The sequence below is a fragment of the Lates calcarifer genome, linkage group LG5, assembly GCF_001640805.2.
Source record: "Lates calcarifer isolate ASB-BC8 linkage group LG5, TLL_Latcal_v3, whole genome shotgun sequence".
NCBI classification, from domain to species: Eukaryota; Metazoa; Chordata; class Actinopteri; family Centropomidae; genus Lates; species Lates calcarifer.
The window spans coordinates 28,215,774-28,231,940 of record NC_066837.1 but is presented as its reverse complement, the minus strand read 5'-3'; the positions used below and the strand labels follow the sequence as shown (position 1 = coordinate 28,231,940).

General features: G+C 37.3%; 1 protein-coding gene across 1 annotated transcript in view; it reads left to right on the top strand.

Moving 5' to 3' along the window:
* Positions 1–16,167, top strand: part of LOC108900111 (VPS10 domain-containing receptor SorCS1) — a 126,151-nt gene that overhangs the window by 72,020 nt on the left and 37,964 nt on the right. Inside the window, exons 4-5 of the mRNA XM_018700965.2 lie at positions 9,930–10,088; positions 15,262–15,335. Coding sequence (XP_018556481.1) covers positions 9,930–10,088; positions 15,262–15,335 — 233 coding nt within the window. The remainder of the gene's footprint in view (positions 1–9,929; positions 10,089–15,261; positions 15,336–16,167) is intronic.

Genomic DNA, 16,167 nt, shown 5'->3' with positions numbered 1-16,167 from the left:
CACTATAAAAAATTCATTATTTCAGTAGCGCAAGACAGATCAAGATGTCTAAACTGGGAACACTGCTGGTTAATTATCTAAATTTATCTTGTTTGTCTTGTCTCTGTTCATACACAGTGAATCTTTAGCTTTGTGTTTTCACAGACACAGCTTACATGTGTTCCAACTTATGCATTGCCATAAGGGGCAGCGAGCTGAGATGGAAACCCAATTACACTGAAAAGCGGAAACTGACATGTTACTGTTTGTCAGGTCTGGCAGGGGTCTGGGTGAGCTAAAATGTCAGGCAGTGTTCAATTAGTTCGAGCTTAAATGCCTCAGATCAAGAGGCAGGAGTTTCATTTAATAAGACGGAACAGTTGAAAGCACCTGGTCGATGCAGAGGATGAGGTGGCAGGGAGAGAAGTAATAATTATGAATATGTGTATCAACTCGTTTTGCTTTCAAGTCCTGCACTTAGAGCCACATACCTCAATGGAGTTTGATAGCAAGTGTTTGTCATGAATATTCATGGAGGAAGGAGCGAGAATGATTTGATTTTCTACATGCTGTCCATGCAGCCAGTTTGCTAAGTTAACATGGTTCCACATGGAATACACAGAAGCCCATCCTGTACTTGATGCATACAGTTAACTCTTTAGTAATACAACCTGTCTCCCCATTATACCTGTTGACATTAGCTTTGTAATTGATAACCATTTTATTTAACGGCAACTGACAGTGAATGATAGTGGTTAATGATATCTACAGGTGTCTTTAGTGGCATTAATAAACAGACATGCCATGCAAGCATAGACACACAATGCAAGCCATTAGTGAAAATGCAGATACATTTTTCTGAGGAGCAATCAAGATTGTTGATGATCTCAGTCAGCCAGGTTGCACACATACTGTATGATGAAAACTACCTAATTATTTACCTGAAGGAAATGGAACATTTATAGAACATTTAATTGCATCAAGGTTGAAATGCATGATAATAATATTGTGAATGTGACATCAACAGATGGGATCAGAATTGCAAAGAATTTTAGATGTGATACATAGTGTATAAGGTACATCATTGTTTTCACACTTTTTCAAATTATTATATAATCTTAAATGGATAAAATTGCTATTTTGCTCAAAGTGAAAACATGTTGGCTCAGGAGTTAGAGCGGGTCGCCCACTAATCGGAAGGTCAGCGCTTCGATCCCCAACTTCTCCAGTCCTGTGCTGAAGTATCCTTAGGCAAGATACTGAATCCCACATTGCCCCCAATGTATCATCAGTGTGTGAATGGGTGTGGATGTTGCTTCGTGCATAGAGCAAGCGCTGTATGAATGTGACACGTAGTGTAAAGTGCTTTGAGTGGTCGATATGACTAGAAAAGCGCTATAAGTCCAAGTCCATATGCCATGTCAGAGAGACAGAATTTTTTGCAAATTTGTAAAATTTAAAAAAAAGTATTAAGAACCTTTTTGATATTATAGAGACATATCCAAGAGGACTCAAAGCTGTAATTGCTGCCCAAGCGGCTTCTAAAATGTACCGAATTAAGTGTCTGAATACTTTTGCAAATGACAAATTTCAGTTTTAGATTTTCAATAAGTTTGCAAAAAATTCTAAAAACAAATTTTCACTTTGTCATGATGAGTTAGTGTAAATTCATGGACAAAAATGAAAAAAATGTATACATTTACAATTAAATCTACAACACAATAAAGTACACAGAGTCTGATGAGCAAATGTCAAAACAGGTTCCTCTAGACTTTCCAAATGTTATTGGACCAAATGGATCAAAATCTATAAGAAAAAATTGTTTGATTCATTGTGTAAGGGGAAAATGTTTGTAAACCAAACCTATCCGTTCTCTATGACCTCCTCCATAGGATGTTTTGTGGCCATATCATGGTATGTTTAGATAGAGAGCAAATTGAATTTTCATATCATGTTCTTTGTGTGAATCTGAGTGTTGGATCATTTGTACTTATTCACTCCAAACAGCCAAACCTACCTATATTATCTCTAAGCTAGGCAGCACTAACCATTTTAGTGGCACTATGCCTGTGTATTTAGGTTAGGTCGGTCTTTTATATAAAGTCTATGACCCAGACCTCATTTTTATTATTGTTATATTATTTCTCTCTAAACTATCTCCTTTTTCCTTTTTTTCTCTCTCTGTTTGTTCATGATGTGGATATGTAAAGCCTTGTGAGCAAGTTTATTTTTTTCTCTTCTTGCACAGATGCATGAATTTGTGTTTAATCACATACTTCCACTGATATTGTACACAACTGTGCTGCTTCTCATATTCAGTTTTACAGACTCTTATCAGCTGTTTAAGGGTTGGTCCAACCAAATCACAAAAGATTTATTTAAGTTACCCCTAGCAGTATATACAGTTTTACATGCAGACTTTTTGAGATATCCAATTTTGTTACAAGGTGTGTCCAGTCAAGGATAGTCCAGTCTAACCTGCAAAGACATGTTGCTGTTGAATGTTTTTGAATGTGTGTTTTTTTTTTTTTTTTTTTTACATTTTTACAATGTCTAGGGCACCTCAATGAAATTCCACTCATCTCCATTTGTATGAGGTAATAATAATCTTACAAGCAGATGTGTCAAAACATTGGCTTATAACAATTAAAGTATCTTAACAGATAAACACCAGAGGGGTTAAGTGAGGATTATTCTCTTCTTTCCTTTTTTGTGGATGAAATGATCCTTTCAGTATTTTCCAGGTTTGACGTCTTGTTACATTCTTTGGCCCAGAGTGACACCAGGAGATGTTTGGGCCTTTAGCCGCTCCAGCACATGTTTGCGACTGACATTTATCAACCTCTTGTGTGTCTACTTTACACAATCCTGGCTAGACCTGCTCCCCTTTGACTGCCTTTTGGCTTCAATTATGAGGCTCAGTATCTCCGGCTTAAGCACAACCTGAAGCTAACTTTTGCTTTCCGTCAGCCTCTGCTGATACGGATGTGGAATAATCCACAGTTGCTTCTGCTGCTTAGAGGAGCATTTATACAAAATAACCCAGAGAATCCTATCCTTTCATAATACATACATTGTGCTTCATCACACAGAGAATTAAGAAGTGGCTTTGCAAAGTGATCTTTACTTCCTCTCACTTTGTTTTACTTGTTCTTTGAGAAACATTGACAACTTGATATATTTGAGTCAGTCAAGAGCTTGAACATTCTAGTTATTCATAATGGCTACAAAAACTCTTGCTAGGTAAAAAGTGTTGGGAAATATATTCAGTACAGTATGCTTCAACTGTTCTCAGGCATACAGTAGTTTAAAAGCTGACAAACATGAAGAAAGTGTTTCTCACATAATATGATAAATGTGAGCTAGCCTTGACCCCCTCATTGTCCCAGCTTATCTGTACTCTGTCATGTAAAATTGATTTCAAATACAAGATAGCAGCCAACTGCTGGATTCCTGCTGGCTTTGTCAATCCCAGTTCAAAACTGTAACCTCCGGTGGATAATTCTTTGTTTAGGAGTTGTTTTTTGCTCAGAAATCAAAACAAACAGGAACTGTGTATTAACTTGTATTAAATCATTCCCAACAAAGCTGCTGTCACTAAAAGTTGCAGTTGTAACTAGAAAATTGACTTGCCTCAGAGAGAGTAAATCACAAGCTCTTTTCTTTGTTCCTTTTTTAACACTTTTCCAGTATGAGCCTGCTAAAGTCTGACAGTAGCAAAAAAAAAAAAATCTATTTATTGCAGGGTATTGCTGGAAATTAGGCATAGATTTATAGAGAGGAATCACAATCCAATTACTGGGTGACTGTGTGAAATGGAAAATATGAACCTAATTTCATTCATATTCCATCTCTCAGTATTTATGGTACTGCAGCAGTGAAATTAACTCAAGAATTCCTTACACATAGGCTATCTTAAATGTCCTCCAGCTGGCACATATACGCTTCATTAACCTTTGTCATTTTCAACCTTTTTGGCCTCATAATTTACAGTCTTTCATGCACTCACATGCACACACCCCCACCCCCCGTCCAGAAACACGCACACACACATACACACACACACACACCCACAGTCTACTGTTCCACAGAGTATGTAGAAGATTGTGGACTCTTATCCATTTATCCAGTGATGATAAGAGAAGTTTATGGTCTCTTAGGTTTCCAAGGATGCTGAGCAGACTGTTCAAATACTTTAAAAAGGAGGGTTTTTTTTTTTTTTTTTTTTTTTTTTTGTTTGTTTTTTTGGCCACTTGTGGCACTGCAACAAAAAATCTCCTGAAGCCCAAAAAGCATTTTCTCTAAAGGCCACTATTGTAAAACAGGACACCTCCAGCTATAAACACAGTCAATTAAATGCCCAGAATAACTAAATCTAATTTATTTATCCTGAAAGTAATTGTGGAGATCAGTGAAACAATAGACAGAAGTGTAAGTAATCACTCAGGTAATTAACTATTAACTAGCACTGCACATATGAATATGCCTTTTACTATAAAAAGTTAAAAAAAAAATTGTAAAATCTTAGTAATAACTTTAGCTGCCAAGTCGTAGTTATATGTCACATACAGTATCACTCTCTCATTTAAAAAAAAAAAATGTCCAAAACAAATTAAATTAATGCTCAACACGAATTAACCACAATATTAACAATTTCAGCGTTTAATGCTATCTAACTTTATGGATCATTATCCTGATTGTTCATTGCTGTTGTCATATACATAAATGCATCTATGGTTTAAAGCTAGGTTAGTCCCGCTCTAGTTTTATTATACATCCATGAAGTCCACTAGCATTGCACTCACGAACGGGTGAAATGGTGAAATGTGACCAAACAATATAAAATACAACTGATCACATCACTAGAGCACAAACTGCCATATCAATTTTTACATGCCTCACAAATGACCACTACATGTTTGTCTGGCACTGGCTGGGAACACGCATTTTAGAACTTCCTCAATGATGTTGTCACTCCTGAACCTATCTCAGGCATCTATCAGTGAAACAGCTGTTGATCCAGGTGTAGGTCCTGGGCAGCTCCTCAGAATGTTATGGCTTCTTGTTCTGCCATGACTGGGGGGATTTTCATTCCAGTAAGATCTGTTTTTACTCAATCTATTGGACTGGGTCTGAGTTTCCTCTTCAGAGGACTTATCAGATGAGTCTTCTATGTCATCAGAAGAGTCTTCTTCATGTAGGAGAGCTGGATTCCCAGACACACCCACAACTCCAGCTTGATCCTTTGGCGAATATTCTGAGTCATCATCATCATCACAAATTTCAGACTCAGAATCTGGACAAATTGCATCCTCGTCTTCCTCTTCTCGTTCTTCCTGCAGCATCTGTACAACCATCTCAGCAGAATATCTGAGAACAGCCATACTCTGGATAAAGAAAATCAAAAGCACAATAGTATTTTCAGACGCACATCAATATACATACACATATATACAGTTTTATTTTGGTGACTTGGCTAAGATAGCTTAACTAACTACTTAGCTAACTACAATACTTAGCAAACTACAATAGAATTAGCGATCTAAAATAGAATATGTCAATAGCTAGCTAGCTAACAGTAATTACTTAGTAATTACCTTTCTGACAAGTAATGTACTCACTCTCAAGGCAACATAAATCTAATCAAATATTATGTACAGTTATCTTTCACAATTGTCATCAAATATTTTCTTATGTAAAGTTGTAAAACAGGACATACGTGCATCAGATGTGCAAAGGGAGCTGCGCTGAGCTGTAAAATGTCTGGAAGGTGAACCCATGTTGGGTATCATAGGGTTGTATGTGTGTAAATTTGTTGCTCAGTATTGTAACTTTTATTCTTATTTTCTAATCTCTAAATTCCTCAATTACTATATTTAATTGTACTTGAATGTCCGTTTATGAGTTTCTTTTATACTTTGTCTTGTTGCTTTTTAAGTTTTATGTAAAAAGCACTTTGAATTGTCTTGTTGTTGAAATGTGCTGCACAAATACACTTGCCATGCAGCCGTTTGACTCTCTTTCCTCCCATCTATCTGCTGTTTTTTGCTCTCTCACAGTGCGAATGCGATGCATGATGGGACATATTGCTTGGTTAGTGACCATTGGTTGTTCACTACTTTTCACGATGCATTGTGAGATACTTTGAGTCCACTATATAGGGTGTAATAATTCTCACTATATACAATACATACGGACAGCACTACAAAATGGCAAACTCACTATACAGTGCACTATATAGTGAGTAGTGAGTGATTTCGGACACAGCCACAGAATACCATTGTCTCCCTGGCAGGGGCGGTGCGAGATCTTGTGCCATCTCACAATAAATGTGATGATATTTCCTGTGAGACAGTATCCAGCTGCACTTAGCATGACCAATTAAATTATGGTGCATCCCAGTTTTATTTGGAAGTCAGAATTTCTGAGTTCCTAGCCAGACGTTTCAGCTGGAATGTCCCCTGAAGTTGGATTTCCAACTTGGAAAGTCAGAAAAACCCCAGCAACCTTGCCATAATAAAAGTAGCGAACACTACTACTACTGTCTACTGTACTACTCTACTGTTTATAGCAGTTCTGTCTTTGCTATCAATTGGTATTGCTCGCAGTGGCTAGTCCAGGATACATTTGAATCAGTTCACAGTCATGGCTTAATGCTACTTTTTTTTTTGTTGTTTTTTTTGCCAACAGTTAAATTTGAGCAGCTTTTTAAGAACATTCTGAAGTGTTTGCATTAAAATCTAATGTTAACAACTGAGGTGTTCTTTGGGTGGAGTTCAGATTTGTTTTGAAGTTGTAAGTGTGAAAGAGTAACTACAAGTCTTCAATCCAAGCGTTCATGTTTTCCTGACTTCTCAACCGGAATGCCGTCAATTTGCAGGTAATGTCACACTCATTTCCGGGTTCCAACCTCTGATGTAAATTGAATGCACCATTAGCATTGAGGATGCCCCCGCCACTTTTAAATCATTTGTGTGGCAACATTTTGGATACCTGTGATAACAGCAACATACGCAAGAGAACAGTGCCGTACACCACGGCTAACACTAGCATGAAATGTATCATGCTTGAAGAAAAATTAGGTCAGTCTCTGTTTACACGGTATTGATTAGTACTTTGATAATTGTTTGCATTTAAAAAGATAAGACTAAAATAAATGACTAAGAAAAATGTAATTTTATTTACTTTTGTTATTTATACATTTTTCATTTATGTTGTATGTACCATTTCAGGAAAGGAGTTCAGTTAGTCATACAAAGCTTCAGTTAGAAGTTAGAAATTCAGACACAGATATTTCAAAATACACCGTCATTATTTTGCATTTTACGACTTTCAGTCAAATAAGAGATAAAAGAAAATCTTTATAGTAATATATTTCATCACTGAAGTTTTCTTAAAATTAATGTTTCTTCATTTGTTGTTATTGTTTGATAAGATTGTTTTTCATAAGATGATAGAATCCAAGTTCTTATTTAAGCCTGTTGTGTATTTGCATTAGCACGCTGTGTGGAGTGGTAGGAGCCCGCACAAAATTAATTTATGGGATCTCATGTAAACATCAACAGAAGTTTTATTTTGAGACTCTTTTGCATGCCGGAAAGCTGCATGTAGAGTCACTGAGGGGAGGGAATGACTGTAGAATGCAAACAAGGCAATGCCTTCATATTTTCATACCATCATTTCCTGAAGCAGAATAACATTAAGCTACAGGAAACCTTTCTGTATTGTGGCAAATGTCCTCCAGCCTTTTCTCTCATTTGTTTATGACTAAAAAGTCTCCATATTCTCTAAGCTCCATATTGTACTTATACGTATCACTAGGATGTATGGATCTCCATATTCTGATATGTATCATTGGAAAAACCCACTTCTATAAGCTTGTCAACTTATATAATGTAGTTCTCCATTTACCAGAAATACATCAGCAAATTATAAAGTTGTCTAGTGTTCCAGCTGTGATGCAGTTCCATGGAGTGAGCAAAATGTTTATTGGGATCTGTAGTTCAGACAGCTTTTGAGTGCATTTGATTGGATTGGTCAGCATGTGGCTCACGTATGTGGCATTATACCTGCCTTCTGTGATTGATGAACTGGTGTTAGTGGGCCTGCCCACCATGGCTGATGTTACCCAAGCAAGTGCTGACAAATGACTCACTAGCACGAGAGACCAGAAACACTTTGCCATACGGTGGCATACTGAGAGGGATATTGACTGTGAGGGCAGTGTGTGTTCTCATTCACACTGCTGTCTGATGGCATAATGGGCACACAGAGATTGTCATGCCAAGGGCCATCTCTAAACCAAATGTAAGCCCCTGTGTGCAGCACAGGGACAGTACAGTCTCTGCACTTACATAACAACTTTTATCGACCTGTTGGCGACAGAGGCATCACAAAAACACATATCCAGCACAGCTTCTGGTGGCCTGTAACTGTCAAAACAGCTCCACTTTCACAATTATAACGTTCAGTTTTAGCATCTTTTGGGCAAATATCAACTTTTAACACAGATATTAAACAAATAATGTAATTGGCAGTATGCTTTTCAGTCCAGTAGTGGCTACATGTATTCCTTTCAGGTAGCATATACTATAGTATAGCATAGTAGTATAGTCCCAGCAACCTTCACTTGACAGCCTGTATGTAGCCTGTGAAGAAAAACCCATTAAAAAAGTCTGCAAAACACTCACCACATCATGTATAGATGCTTAATAAGCTTGTTGCTTTGAGCACACTGTAATCACTGAAGGCGACTCTTTATTTTATCAGCTCCTCTCTTCTCTAACCTTGATGACTGTGTCTGGTCAGTAAGAGGACAATGTTGACAGAAAATTTAGTAAGAAAATCAACCTGAAACCATTACAGTGAGGGACAGATTAAAATAGGATGTTGCAAAATAAAATAAAAGGGACATGGCCCAAGTGTAAATTACATCCCTGAATGAGACTTACAATAAAAGATGCTGACTGGACATTTTATCAGGTATGACCAATAAATGTCTACATGTTGTAACTCAAGACAATGTGCATCTTTAACAAGAGTTATATTAGGGGTTGGCACTTGCCAGTGCCAGTACACATGTATGCAGTGGCATCCAGTATAGTCAGTATACTCATAGACTCACACAAATACATAGATCCACATGCCCACAAGTGTGGCTCTCCAAACTCTCTGCTGCTGTATGTCCTCCTAATGATGAGAGAGCGTGTGTGTTTTGAGGTCCACTGATTCAATTATATTTGCATTTGATATTATCTGGGGATTTCTTTGTGATTTTTCTGGGGATTGTGCCAGAATTTGGCAAAAAATGTCGAACCTCTAAGAAAAGACAGCTCATGGGAAATCAGTGCTTTGAAGGCCTGACTGAGCATAGGCACTGAGAATGAAGAGAGAGGCAAGCAACAGAAATCTGAATGATGAGACTCACATAGCCATGCCACTTTGCTCAGAGGGAAATAAATATACATTTGTTGAAAGATGTATCACTTTGATTATATCATCAAGTCTAACACAAACAAATTATTATTTGAGATATGGCATCATCGGCAGAAAACTGACTGTGGATGATGAGTATTTAACAAGCTAATCTTCAACCGCTGTTGTAGCAATACATTTAATATGGCACATATGGTAATCAGCCTTGATTGACTTATCTCTGTGTCTTGTCTTATCAATACTGCAGACACCCACACACACAAGTGAATTGCAGACAAATGGTAAAGAATTCAGCAAAATCAAAGTAAAATAATTACACACTCCTGCATTTTCAAGTATTAAATGTATTCATATACAAATATTTCAGAACCTTCTGTTTACCTCTGTACAGGCAACAAATCAAATGGCTTTTATGCTGTTTTGTGCTTTTTCTGGTCAGCATTGAAAACCTCATAGTGGAGCTCCACCATCGTGCTAACTTTGTCTCTAATCTCTCTTCCTTCTGCTGTCTTCAGATCATGCTGCTAACTGATCCAGAGGTGGAGAGCAGTCTCTTGATCAGCTCTGATGAAGGAGCAACCTACCAGAAGTACCGGCTGAACTTCTATATCCTCAGCCTGCTCTTCCACCCTGAGCAAGAAGACTGGATTCTGGCCTACAGCCACGACCAAAAGGTTAGAGAACAAGCAACGCTAGTTTAGCAGTCAGTTGTTCAAGGTATCAAGAGAAGCTGAGTGTTAAGTCACATAAGCAACAACAAGCTGGGGATGCAGTGCCTCAGAGCAAGATCCTGTTACACAAGAATTTGGCTCAAAGCACACAGTCAGAGTTCATGAAGGAGAGATGTGGATAAGCATGGATTGTGTAATTCAGGTAGTTCCAAATTCACTGATACAGAAGCCTATTTTCAGTAGGTGAAGAAAAACAAAAGTTTGACTTTCTATATCAAAATTCTTAGTTTAGTCAAAATGATGATTTGTAAGGCATAGTTAATTCAAATTATGAGATAGTAAGTATTTTGACTCTGAAAATTAGAACGTGTCATTAACTATTTTAGCTGAATTTTGACTTTCTCATAATTGTTATTTATAGCTCATGATTCTGACTTACATCTTATAGTTTTGCCTGAAAAGGTCATAGTTTTACTTAGCACATCATAACTTTGACGTTCTGTCTCAGGGCAGATCTCATTCACAATAAATTGCAGTCAAGTTTTTGAATCTCTGTGAACAGCCTGTTACACATGAACTGAAGCTAGATTAGCATAATACATTTTAAGAATGAATCAGTGGTTTTGTACTCACATAGTGCTTAGGGATACTCTATGTGCTTTTCACCCACTAGTAGTGATATGTACATTGTTTTTATGAGCGTGTCCTCCTTCTGTTTGTGTTAGGTACATTTGCATCCTAGGCTATGAGGATGTACAAGCGCGACAGTTTCACACCATAGTCTTGTGTTACAGACCAAATTGTGCCTGCAGCACTGAAAACTGTCATTACTGAAAACTGACATCAGGTCAGATTCTTAATCTATTAACTTACTATTTGACAAGAAAATTTGATTTAAATCCAAATGTCAACAATTATAGACTTTTTTTTATTTTAGTTTATTTAGTCCTAGTTATCAAACAACTACTTGTGTTTAATGTTATGTATTGTAGTGGCACTAGAAATACAAATTTTAATTTCAAATGCCTCCATATTAGCCATATCAATTAAATGTCTTATTGTAAACTACACCCTCTCAATTACCTCAGAGGCACATTCAGTCTACCATTCCAGGTGACTACTTCATGGCTAATCTAAAATATAAAACATTCTGGTTTGTTTATCACCTTTTTGTTTACTACATAATTCCTAATGTGTTCCTTCATAGTTTTGATATCTTCAGTATTAATCAAGGTAGAAAGTGATGAAAACACAAAGAAAAAAACATTGAATGAGGTGTGTCCAAACTTTTGACTGATACTGTGTGTGTGTGTGTGTGTGTGTGTGTGTGTATATGTGTGTGTGTGTGTGTGTGTGTGTGTGTGTGTGTGGGTATGTACTCACTCACACGAAAGTGTGTTGTTCACACAGGGGAAAGCCAACTCAAAGATACATACAATTTTTTTGCCACACTGTGTATACATTTATATATGTGTGTGTGTGTGTGTGGTTGTGTGGTTATATACATCACACACACACACACATATATAAATGTATACACACAGTGTGGCAAAAAATTTGTATGTGGGAACTAGTGAGACATAGAGAAAGAGAAGAGAGGTGCAATTTATAGACATTTTAAAATGACCGTTTGCATTAGTAAAAAGCTTTTCTTTCAACTTAGCCCATTTGGGTCTAATGTTTCAGTTGTGATGAATAATGAAAGCATTCTCTACAGAGCATGTGCATGTATGCCCCTACCTTTGAGTTAGCGTTCCTCTCTGGAATGAACATCACACTTTCATTGTAAAGTGAGTAAATACCCACACGCACACACACCTTTACCACATATTCCTATTTGCTGCATGATGATACTAAAAGATCTGAAACCCATAAACAACATAACAACATAACATTTTTAATTCACCTTCAAATTGTGTTTTCAGCCATTTCTCACTTGAATTTACCTGATTAACAAGTCAACTCCAAATCACTGGCGATAAATTAATGAGTGGATGCAGGCCGAGGGTGAATAAGAAAAGGGTCTTGGGCTTTCAGACCACTCCTAAATGATAATCATAAACCAGGTATACACTGGTATGCTGGGTCTTTTTTTCAAAAATCAGAAGCATTTTTGAAAAATGCACAGGGAGGCAGGGCCTGTGTTTGAATGTCCTTATAGCAACATTATATGTGATATATGTGTGTGTATGAATGGGCGTGAGAGGCAAATTGTAAAGGAAAAAACAGTTATTTCTTTACTCCTTCTCTCTGCCATCTCCAAAATGTTTCTGATTTTTAGTGTGGTTTCAGCTTTGGTACACTTGCATGGAAAAAAAACATGCTTGAGTCAGCTGTTTAACTTCTGTTTGAGTTAAACATAAAAATGGAAAAGACTATTATTTACAATAGCTTAAGATTTCATACACTGTCGAGTAAGCCAACCCAATATTTATCCTGTTGAGAGACATATGGGAGAAAAGACACCTCATTTGAGGAGGGATCATTCAGAAGTAAACCAATAGGATATCAGTTAGGAAGCTTTTTTTCTTGAATGTGATATAATCTACTACCCCCTTTAAATTAATGATTCACTCCTTGTGACTCTTTATAATGAGCTGTATATGTCCCCTGGTTTTGGTCAGACAAACAAAGACAAGTTCCTTTTTCTTCTTTAATTCCAACAGTTGTTTATAATTCATCTCACTGAGAGTACCTGTAGGATGGAATTTAGCACATTTCTGGTAAAAGCATTGCAGAAATAGACTATGGTTCACTTACTGTATTTATGCAGTTTGTTCACTCCCTGTTCGTTAGGTGCTGACTCACTCACCCTCACTCATGCTCTCACCTCCTCACCCACCCACTCATACACCCATGCCCTACCTGGCACGCATCGTCTCCACCCCAAAACTGCTTCTCTTTCAATTTCCTCACCTCCCTTTGGCAGTGCTGCTGCATTTGTTGATTGAGAGACCTTTGGAGGTTGTAAAGGCTGCGCCGACCTCTCCACCCCCATTCACCTCCCCCGCCCGTCCTCTGCTCTTTGCCTCTTCACTGTCACTTGCTTGGCTACATACTAACTTGCTGTGGGAGGATAATTAGTCAAAGTGATTTCCTGCACACAACACCCCCTTCCCCTGCCACCCCGTATCTCACCCCCTCTAGCTTGCATCTGCTTAGAACAGCTTGGCATGGAAGTCATGGAAATCTAATCACCCGTGCCATTTGTCAGTCCCTGTTTGACATGAGAATATACACATACCAGATGCAATAGTCACAGTGAACATATACTGTCGCATATTCCATTCGGGATCGCGATCGACACAATGGAGGAAAATATATATGTTTTACCTAATGTCAGTACTCAATTAAAGTCACACCTTAGTGTTTTTTACTGTCATCCCCTAAGGTGTGGGGAAATACTTTGATTTGTGTTTAGGCAGTGATGGGCAATATATTAAAGGTTGCAGTAACTCTTGTCTATGAGCCCTTGCCTTATGTTTGAAATGTCTTTTGTGAAGTTTAAGTACAGTGAATTATAAGCAAATAGCTAAGGAAATGAAATACTAATGAAAAACTACTCTTTTTGGCAAAATAAAATAGAATTATTGATTTGACAGCAGTGATAATCTGTATGGGATGTATTCTCATGGATTCCTTATAAATGCAGGCCTACACTTCGCCCTTCGGGATAGAATAAATACACACAATTAGAAAATAAATTAATATAAACAAACAGAGTCACATTTTTGTTATCTGCTAATAAATGATTGTTTACACATCATGCATGGCTGCTCATGCTTAAAATGGAAAAAGTCTAGGGTGAAACACTGAAATAAGTTTTATGCCTCATTAAATTCCAGCTGTAAGCTTCAGAGTAAACGGATTTGTCATTGTGCTTTGTCAGAGAATGCAGGTGTGTGTGAAGACAAAAGGACTTCAGTGAGCACATCAGTCTGTCAAAGTTGATACAGAGAAACAGAATATGATTTATTTTTTTTTCGAAGCAGCATTTGAAGGGTTGGACTACTCAAGTTATAAAATTTATTTCACAGCACATTTATACACATTTGTACAACTTGAGTTGTACAGTATGTAAACATACAGAGAGTTTAAGTGTTAATCAGTAAATCTTAAAGATATCTATGTCTGAGATTTGTGTATCCACCCCAATACAAATGGAAATTTGTTTGTAGTTCTCATAGCAATGACAAATTATGTTTAAATTAAAAAAAACTTTCTGCGAGTTTGTCACTACACTTTCTTCATATTACACAATCATGCGATCCAATGAAATTATTGTTTAGTGCGGCTTGATTTTTTTTTTTTTTTTAGAAATACTGTCTTTGTTACACTAATCCCAGATGCCAAATGTGAGAAATGTGTGGAGTGAAGGAAGAAATCCCAGAGACTTGACTTAATCAATTAATTTTGTTAAAGAATTCAATTAAAATCAACTGAAACAGGGATGTCTAAAATCTCTGAAATCTCAATCTTAATTTTTATGAACCATTAATTCCATTACAGAGAGATTTCATTTACCAGCTAGTGAACAATGGCTGTATTGAGACTACCCACCCCACTTGAGCACCACTCCCCATCTCCCCCTCCCATTCAGTCTTACAGCAAGGCACATTTCTCTTGTTCGGGAAACCCTGCAGCCTCCACATCTTTCTTTACAGTTCACTTCTTTGCTTGGTTTTCATTGTGTATGTCTGTGTGTGTGGTAAAAATCCCTGTGAGGTTTCTGCAGTAATGGATAGTTGTGTGGGAAGGCGTACAATGCTTGTATCCCTAAATGTCTTTAAACCAGTTTATTCCAGGTGTTTGAATCTTATGTAAATTCTAATCTAATTTAGTGGCTCCAAATGAAGACCTTGTAAGTACAGTGCGTGTATGTGTGTGTGTGTGTGTGTGTGTGTGTGTGAGTGTAAGAGAGAGAGAGATAGAGAGAGCAAGAGAGAGAGAGACTGAGGGCGCTCATCTCCCACTCATTGTTACACTACTGATGTTAAAAGGATGAGTTACTAGGTAAATCAATGTGTAAAAACAAACCCTCAGAAAAATGTATATCACTTTGAGGTCAAAGAATTTGATAGTGAGACAGCTTGTGTTGCACAAAATGCTGAATTTGATCGGCTCTTAAGATGGTAAGTGAATAAATACTCACTGACGTCTGGTTGTCTTGCTACAGCTCTACAGCTCAGTGGAGTTTGGGAGGAGGTGGCAACTGGTACATGAGAGAGTGGCTCCAAATCGTTTCTATTGGTAAGTACAGAGTTTTGGATATGCTAAAACAAACTGTGGGTAATAATCTAATTAAGGAGCTATTTCAAAATTGATAACGTTTTTGTTCTATTCAGGTTAGGGTTGACTGATTAAAGGAAAACATCTAGCTGTGTTTATTCTGTACCAGTTTTGCATTTATGTAACAATTAATTTCTATGAATTCTATTCCAAATTCTATTGTGAACTTTTTCAAATTTTCTATATTTCTTCATAAATATGACCTAAAACATCATCTGATTTTTGGTCCCATGAGAACCCAATTAAACAAATGAGACAAAAATAGTATACTTGATCATTTATTTATTGAGGAAAAAGATCCAATATTACATATCAGTGAGTGGCATAAGTATGTGAACCTTTGCTTTTCAGTATCTGGTGTGACCCCCTTGTGCAGCAATAACTGCAACTCAACATTTCCAGTAACTGTTGATTGGTCCTGCAGATCAGCTTGGAGACATTTTAGCCCAGAACAGCTTCAACTCTGGGATGCTGCTGGGTTTCCTCACATGAACTGCTCACTTCAGGTCCTTCCACAATATTTCAATTGGATTCAGGTCAGGACTTTGACTTGGCCATTCTAAAACATTAACTTTATTCTTCTATACCCATTCTTTGGTAGAACGACTTGTGTGCTTAGAGTCATTGTCTAGCTGCATGACCCACTTTCTCTTGAGATTCAGTTCATGGACAGATGTCCTGACATTTTCCTTTAGAATTCACTGGTGTAATTCAGAATTCATTGTTCCATCAATGATGGCAAGCTGTCCTGGCCCAGATGTAACAAAACAGGCCCAAACCATGATGCTACCAC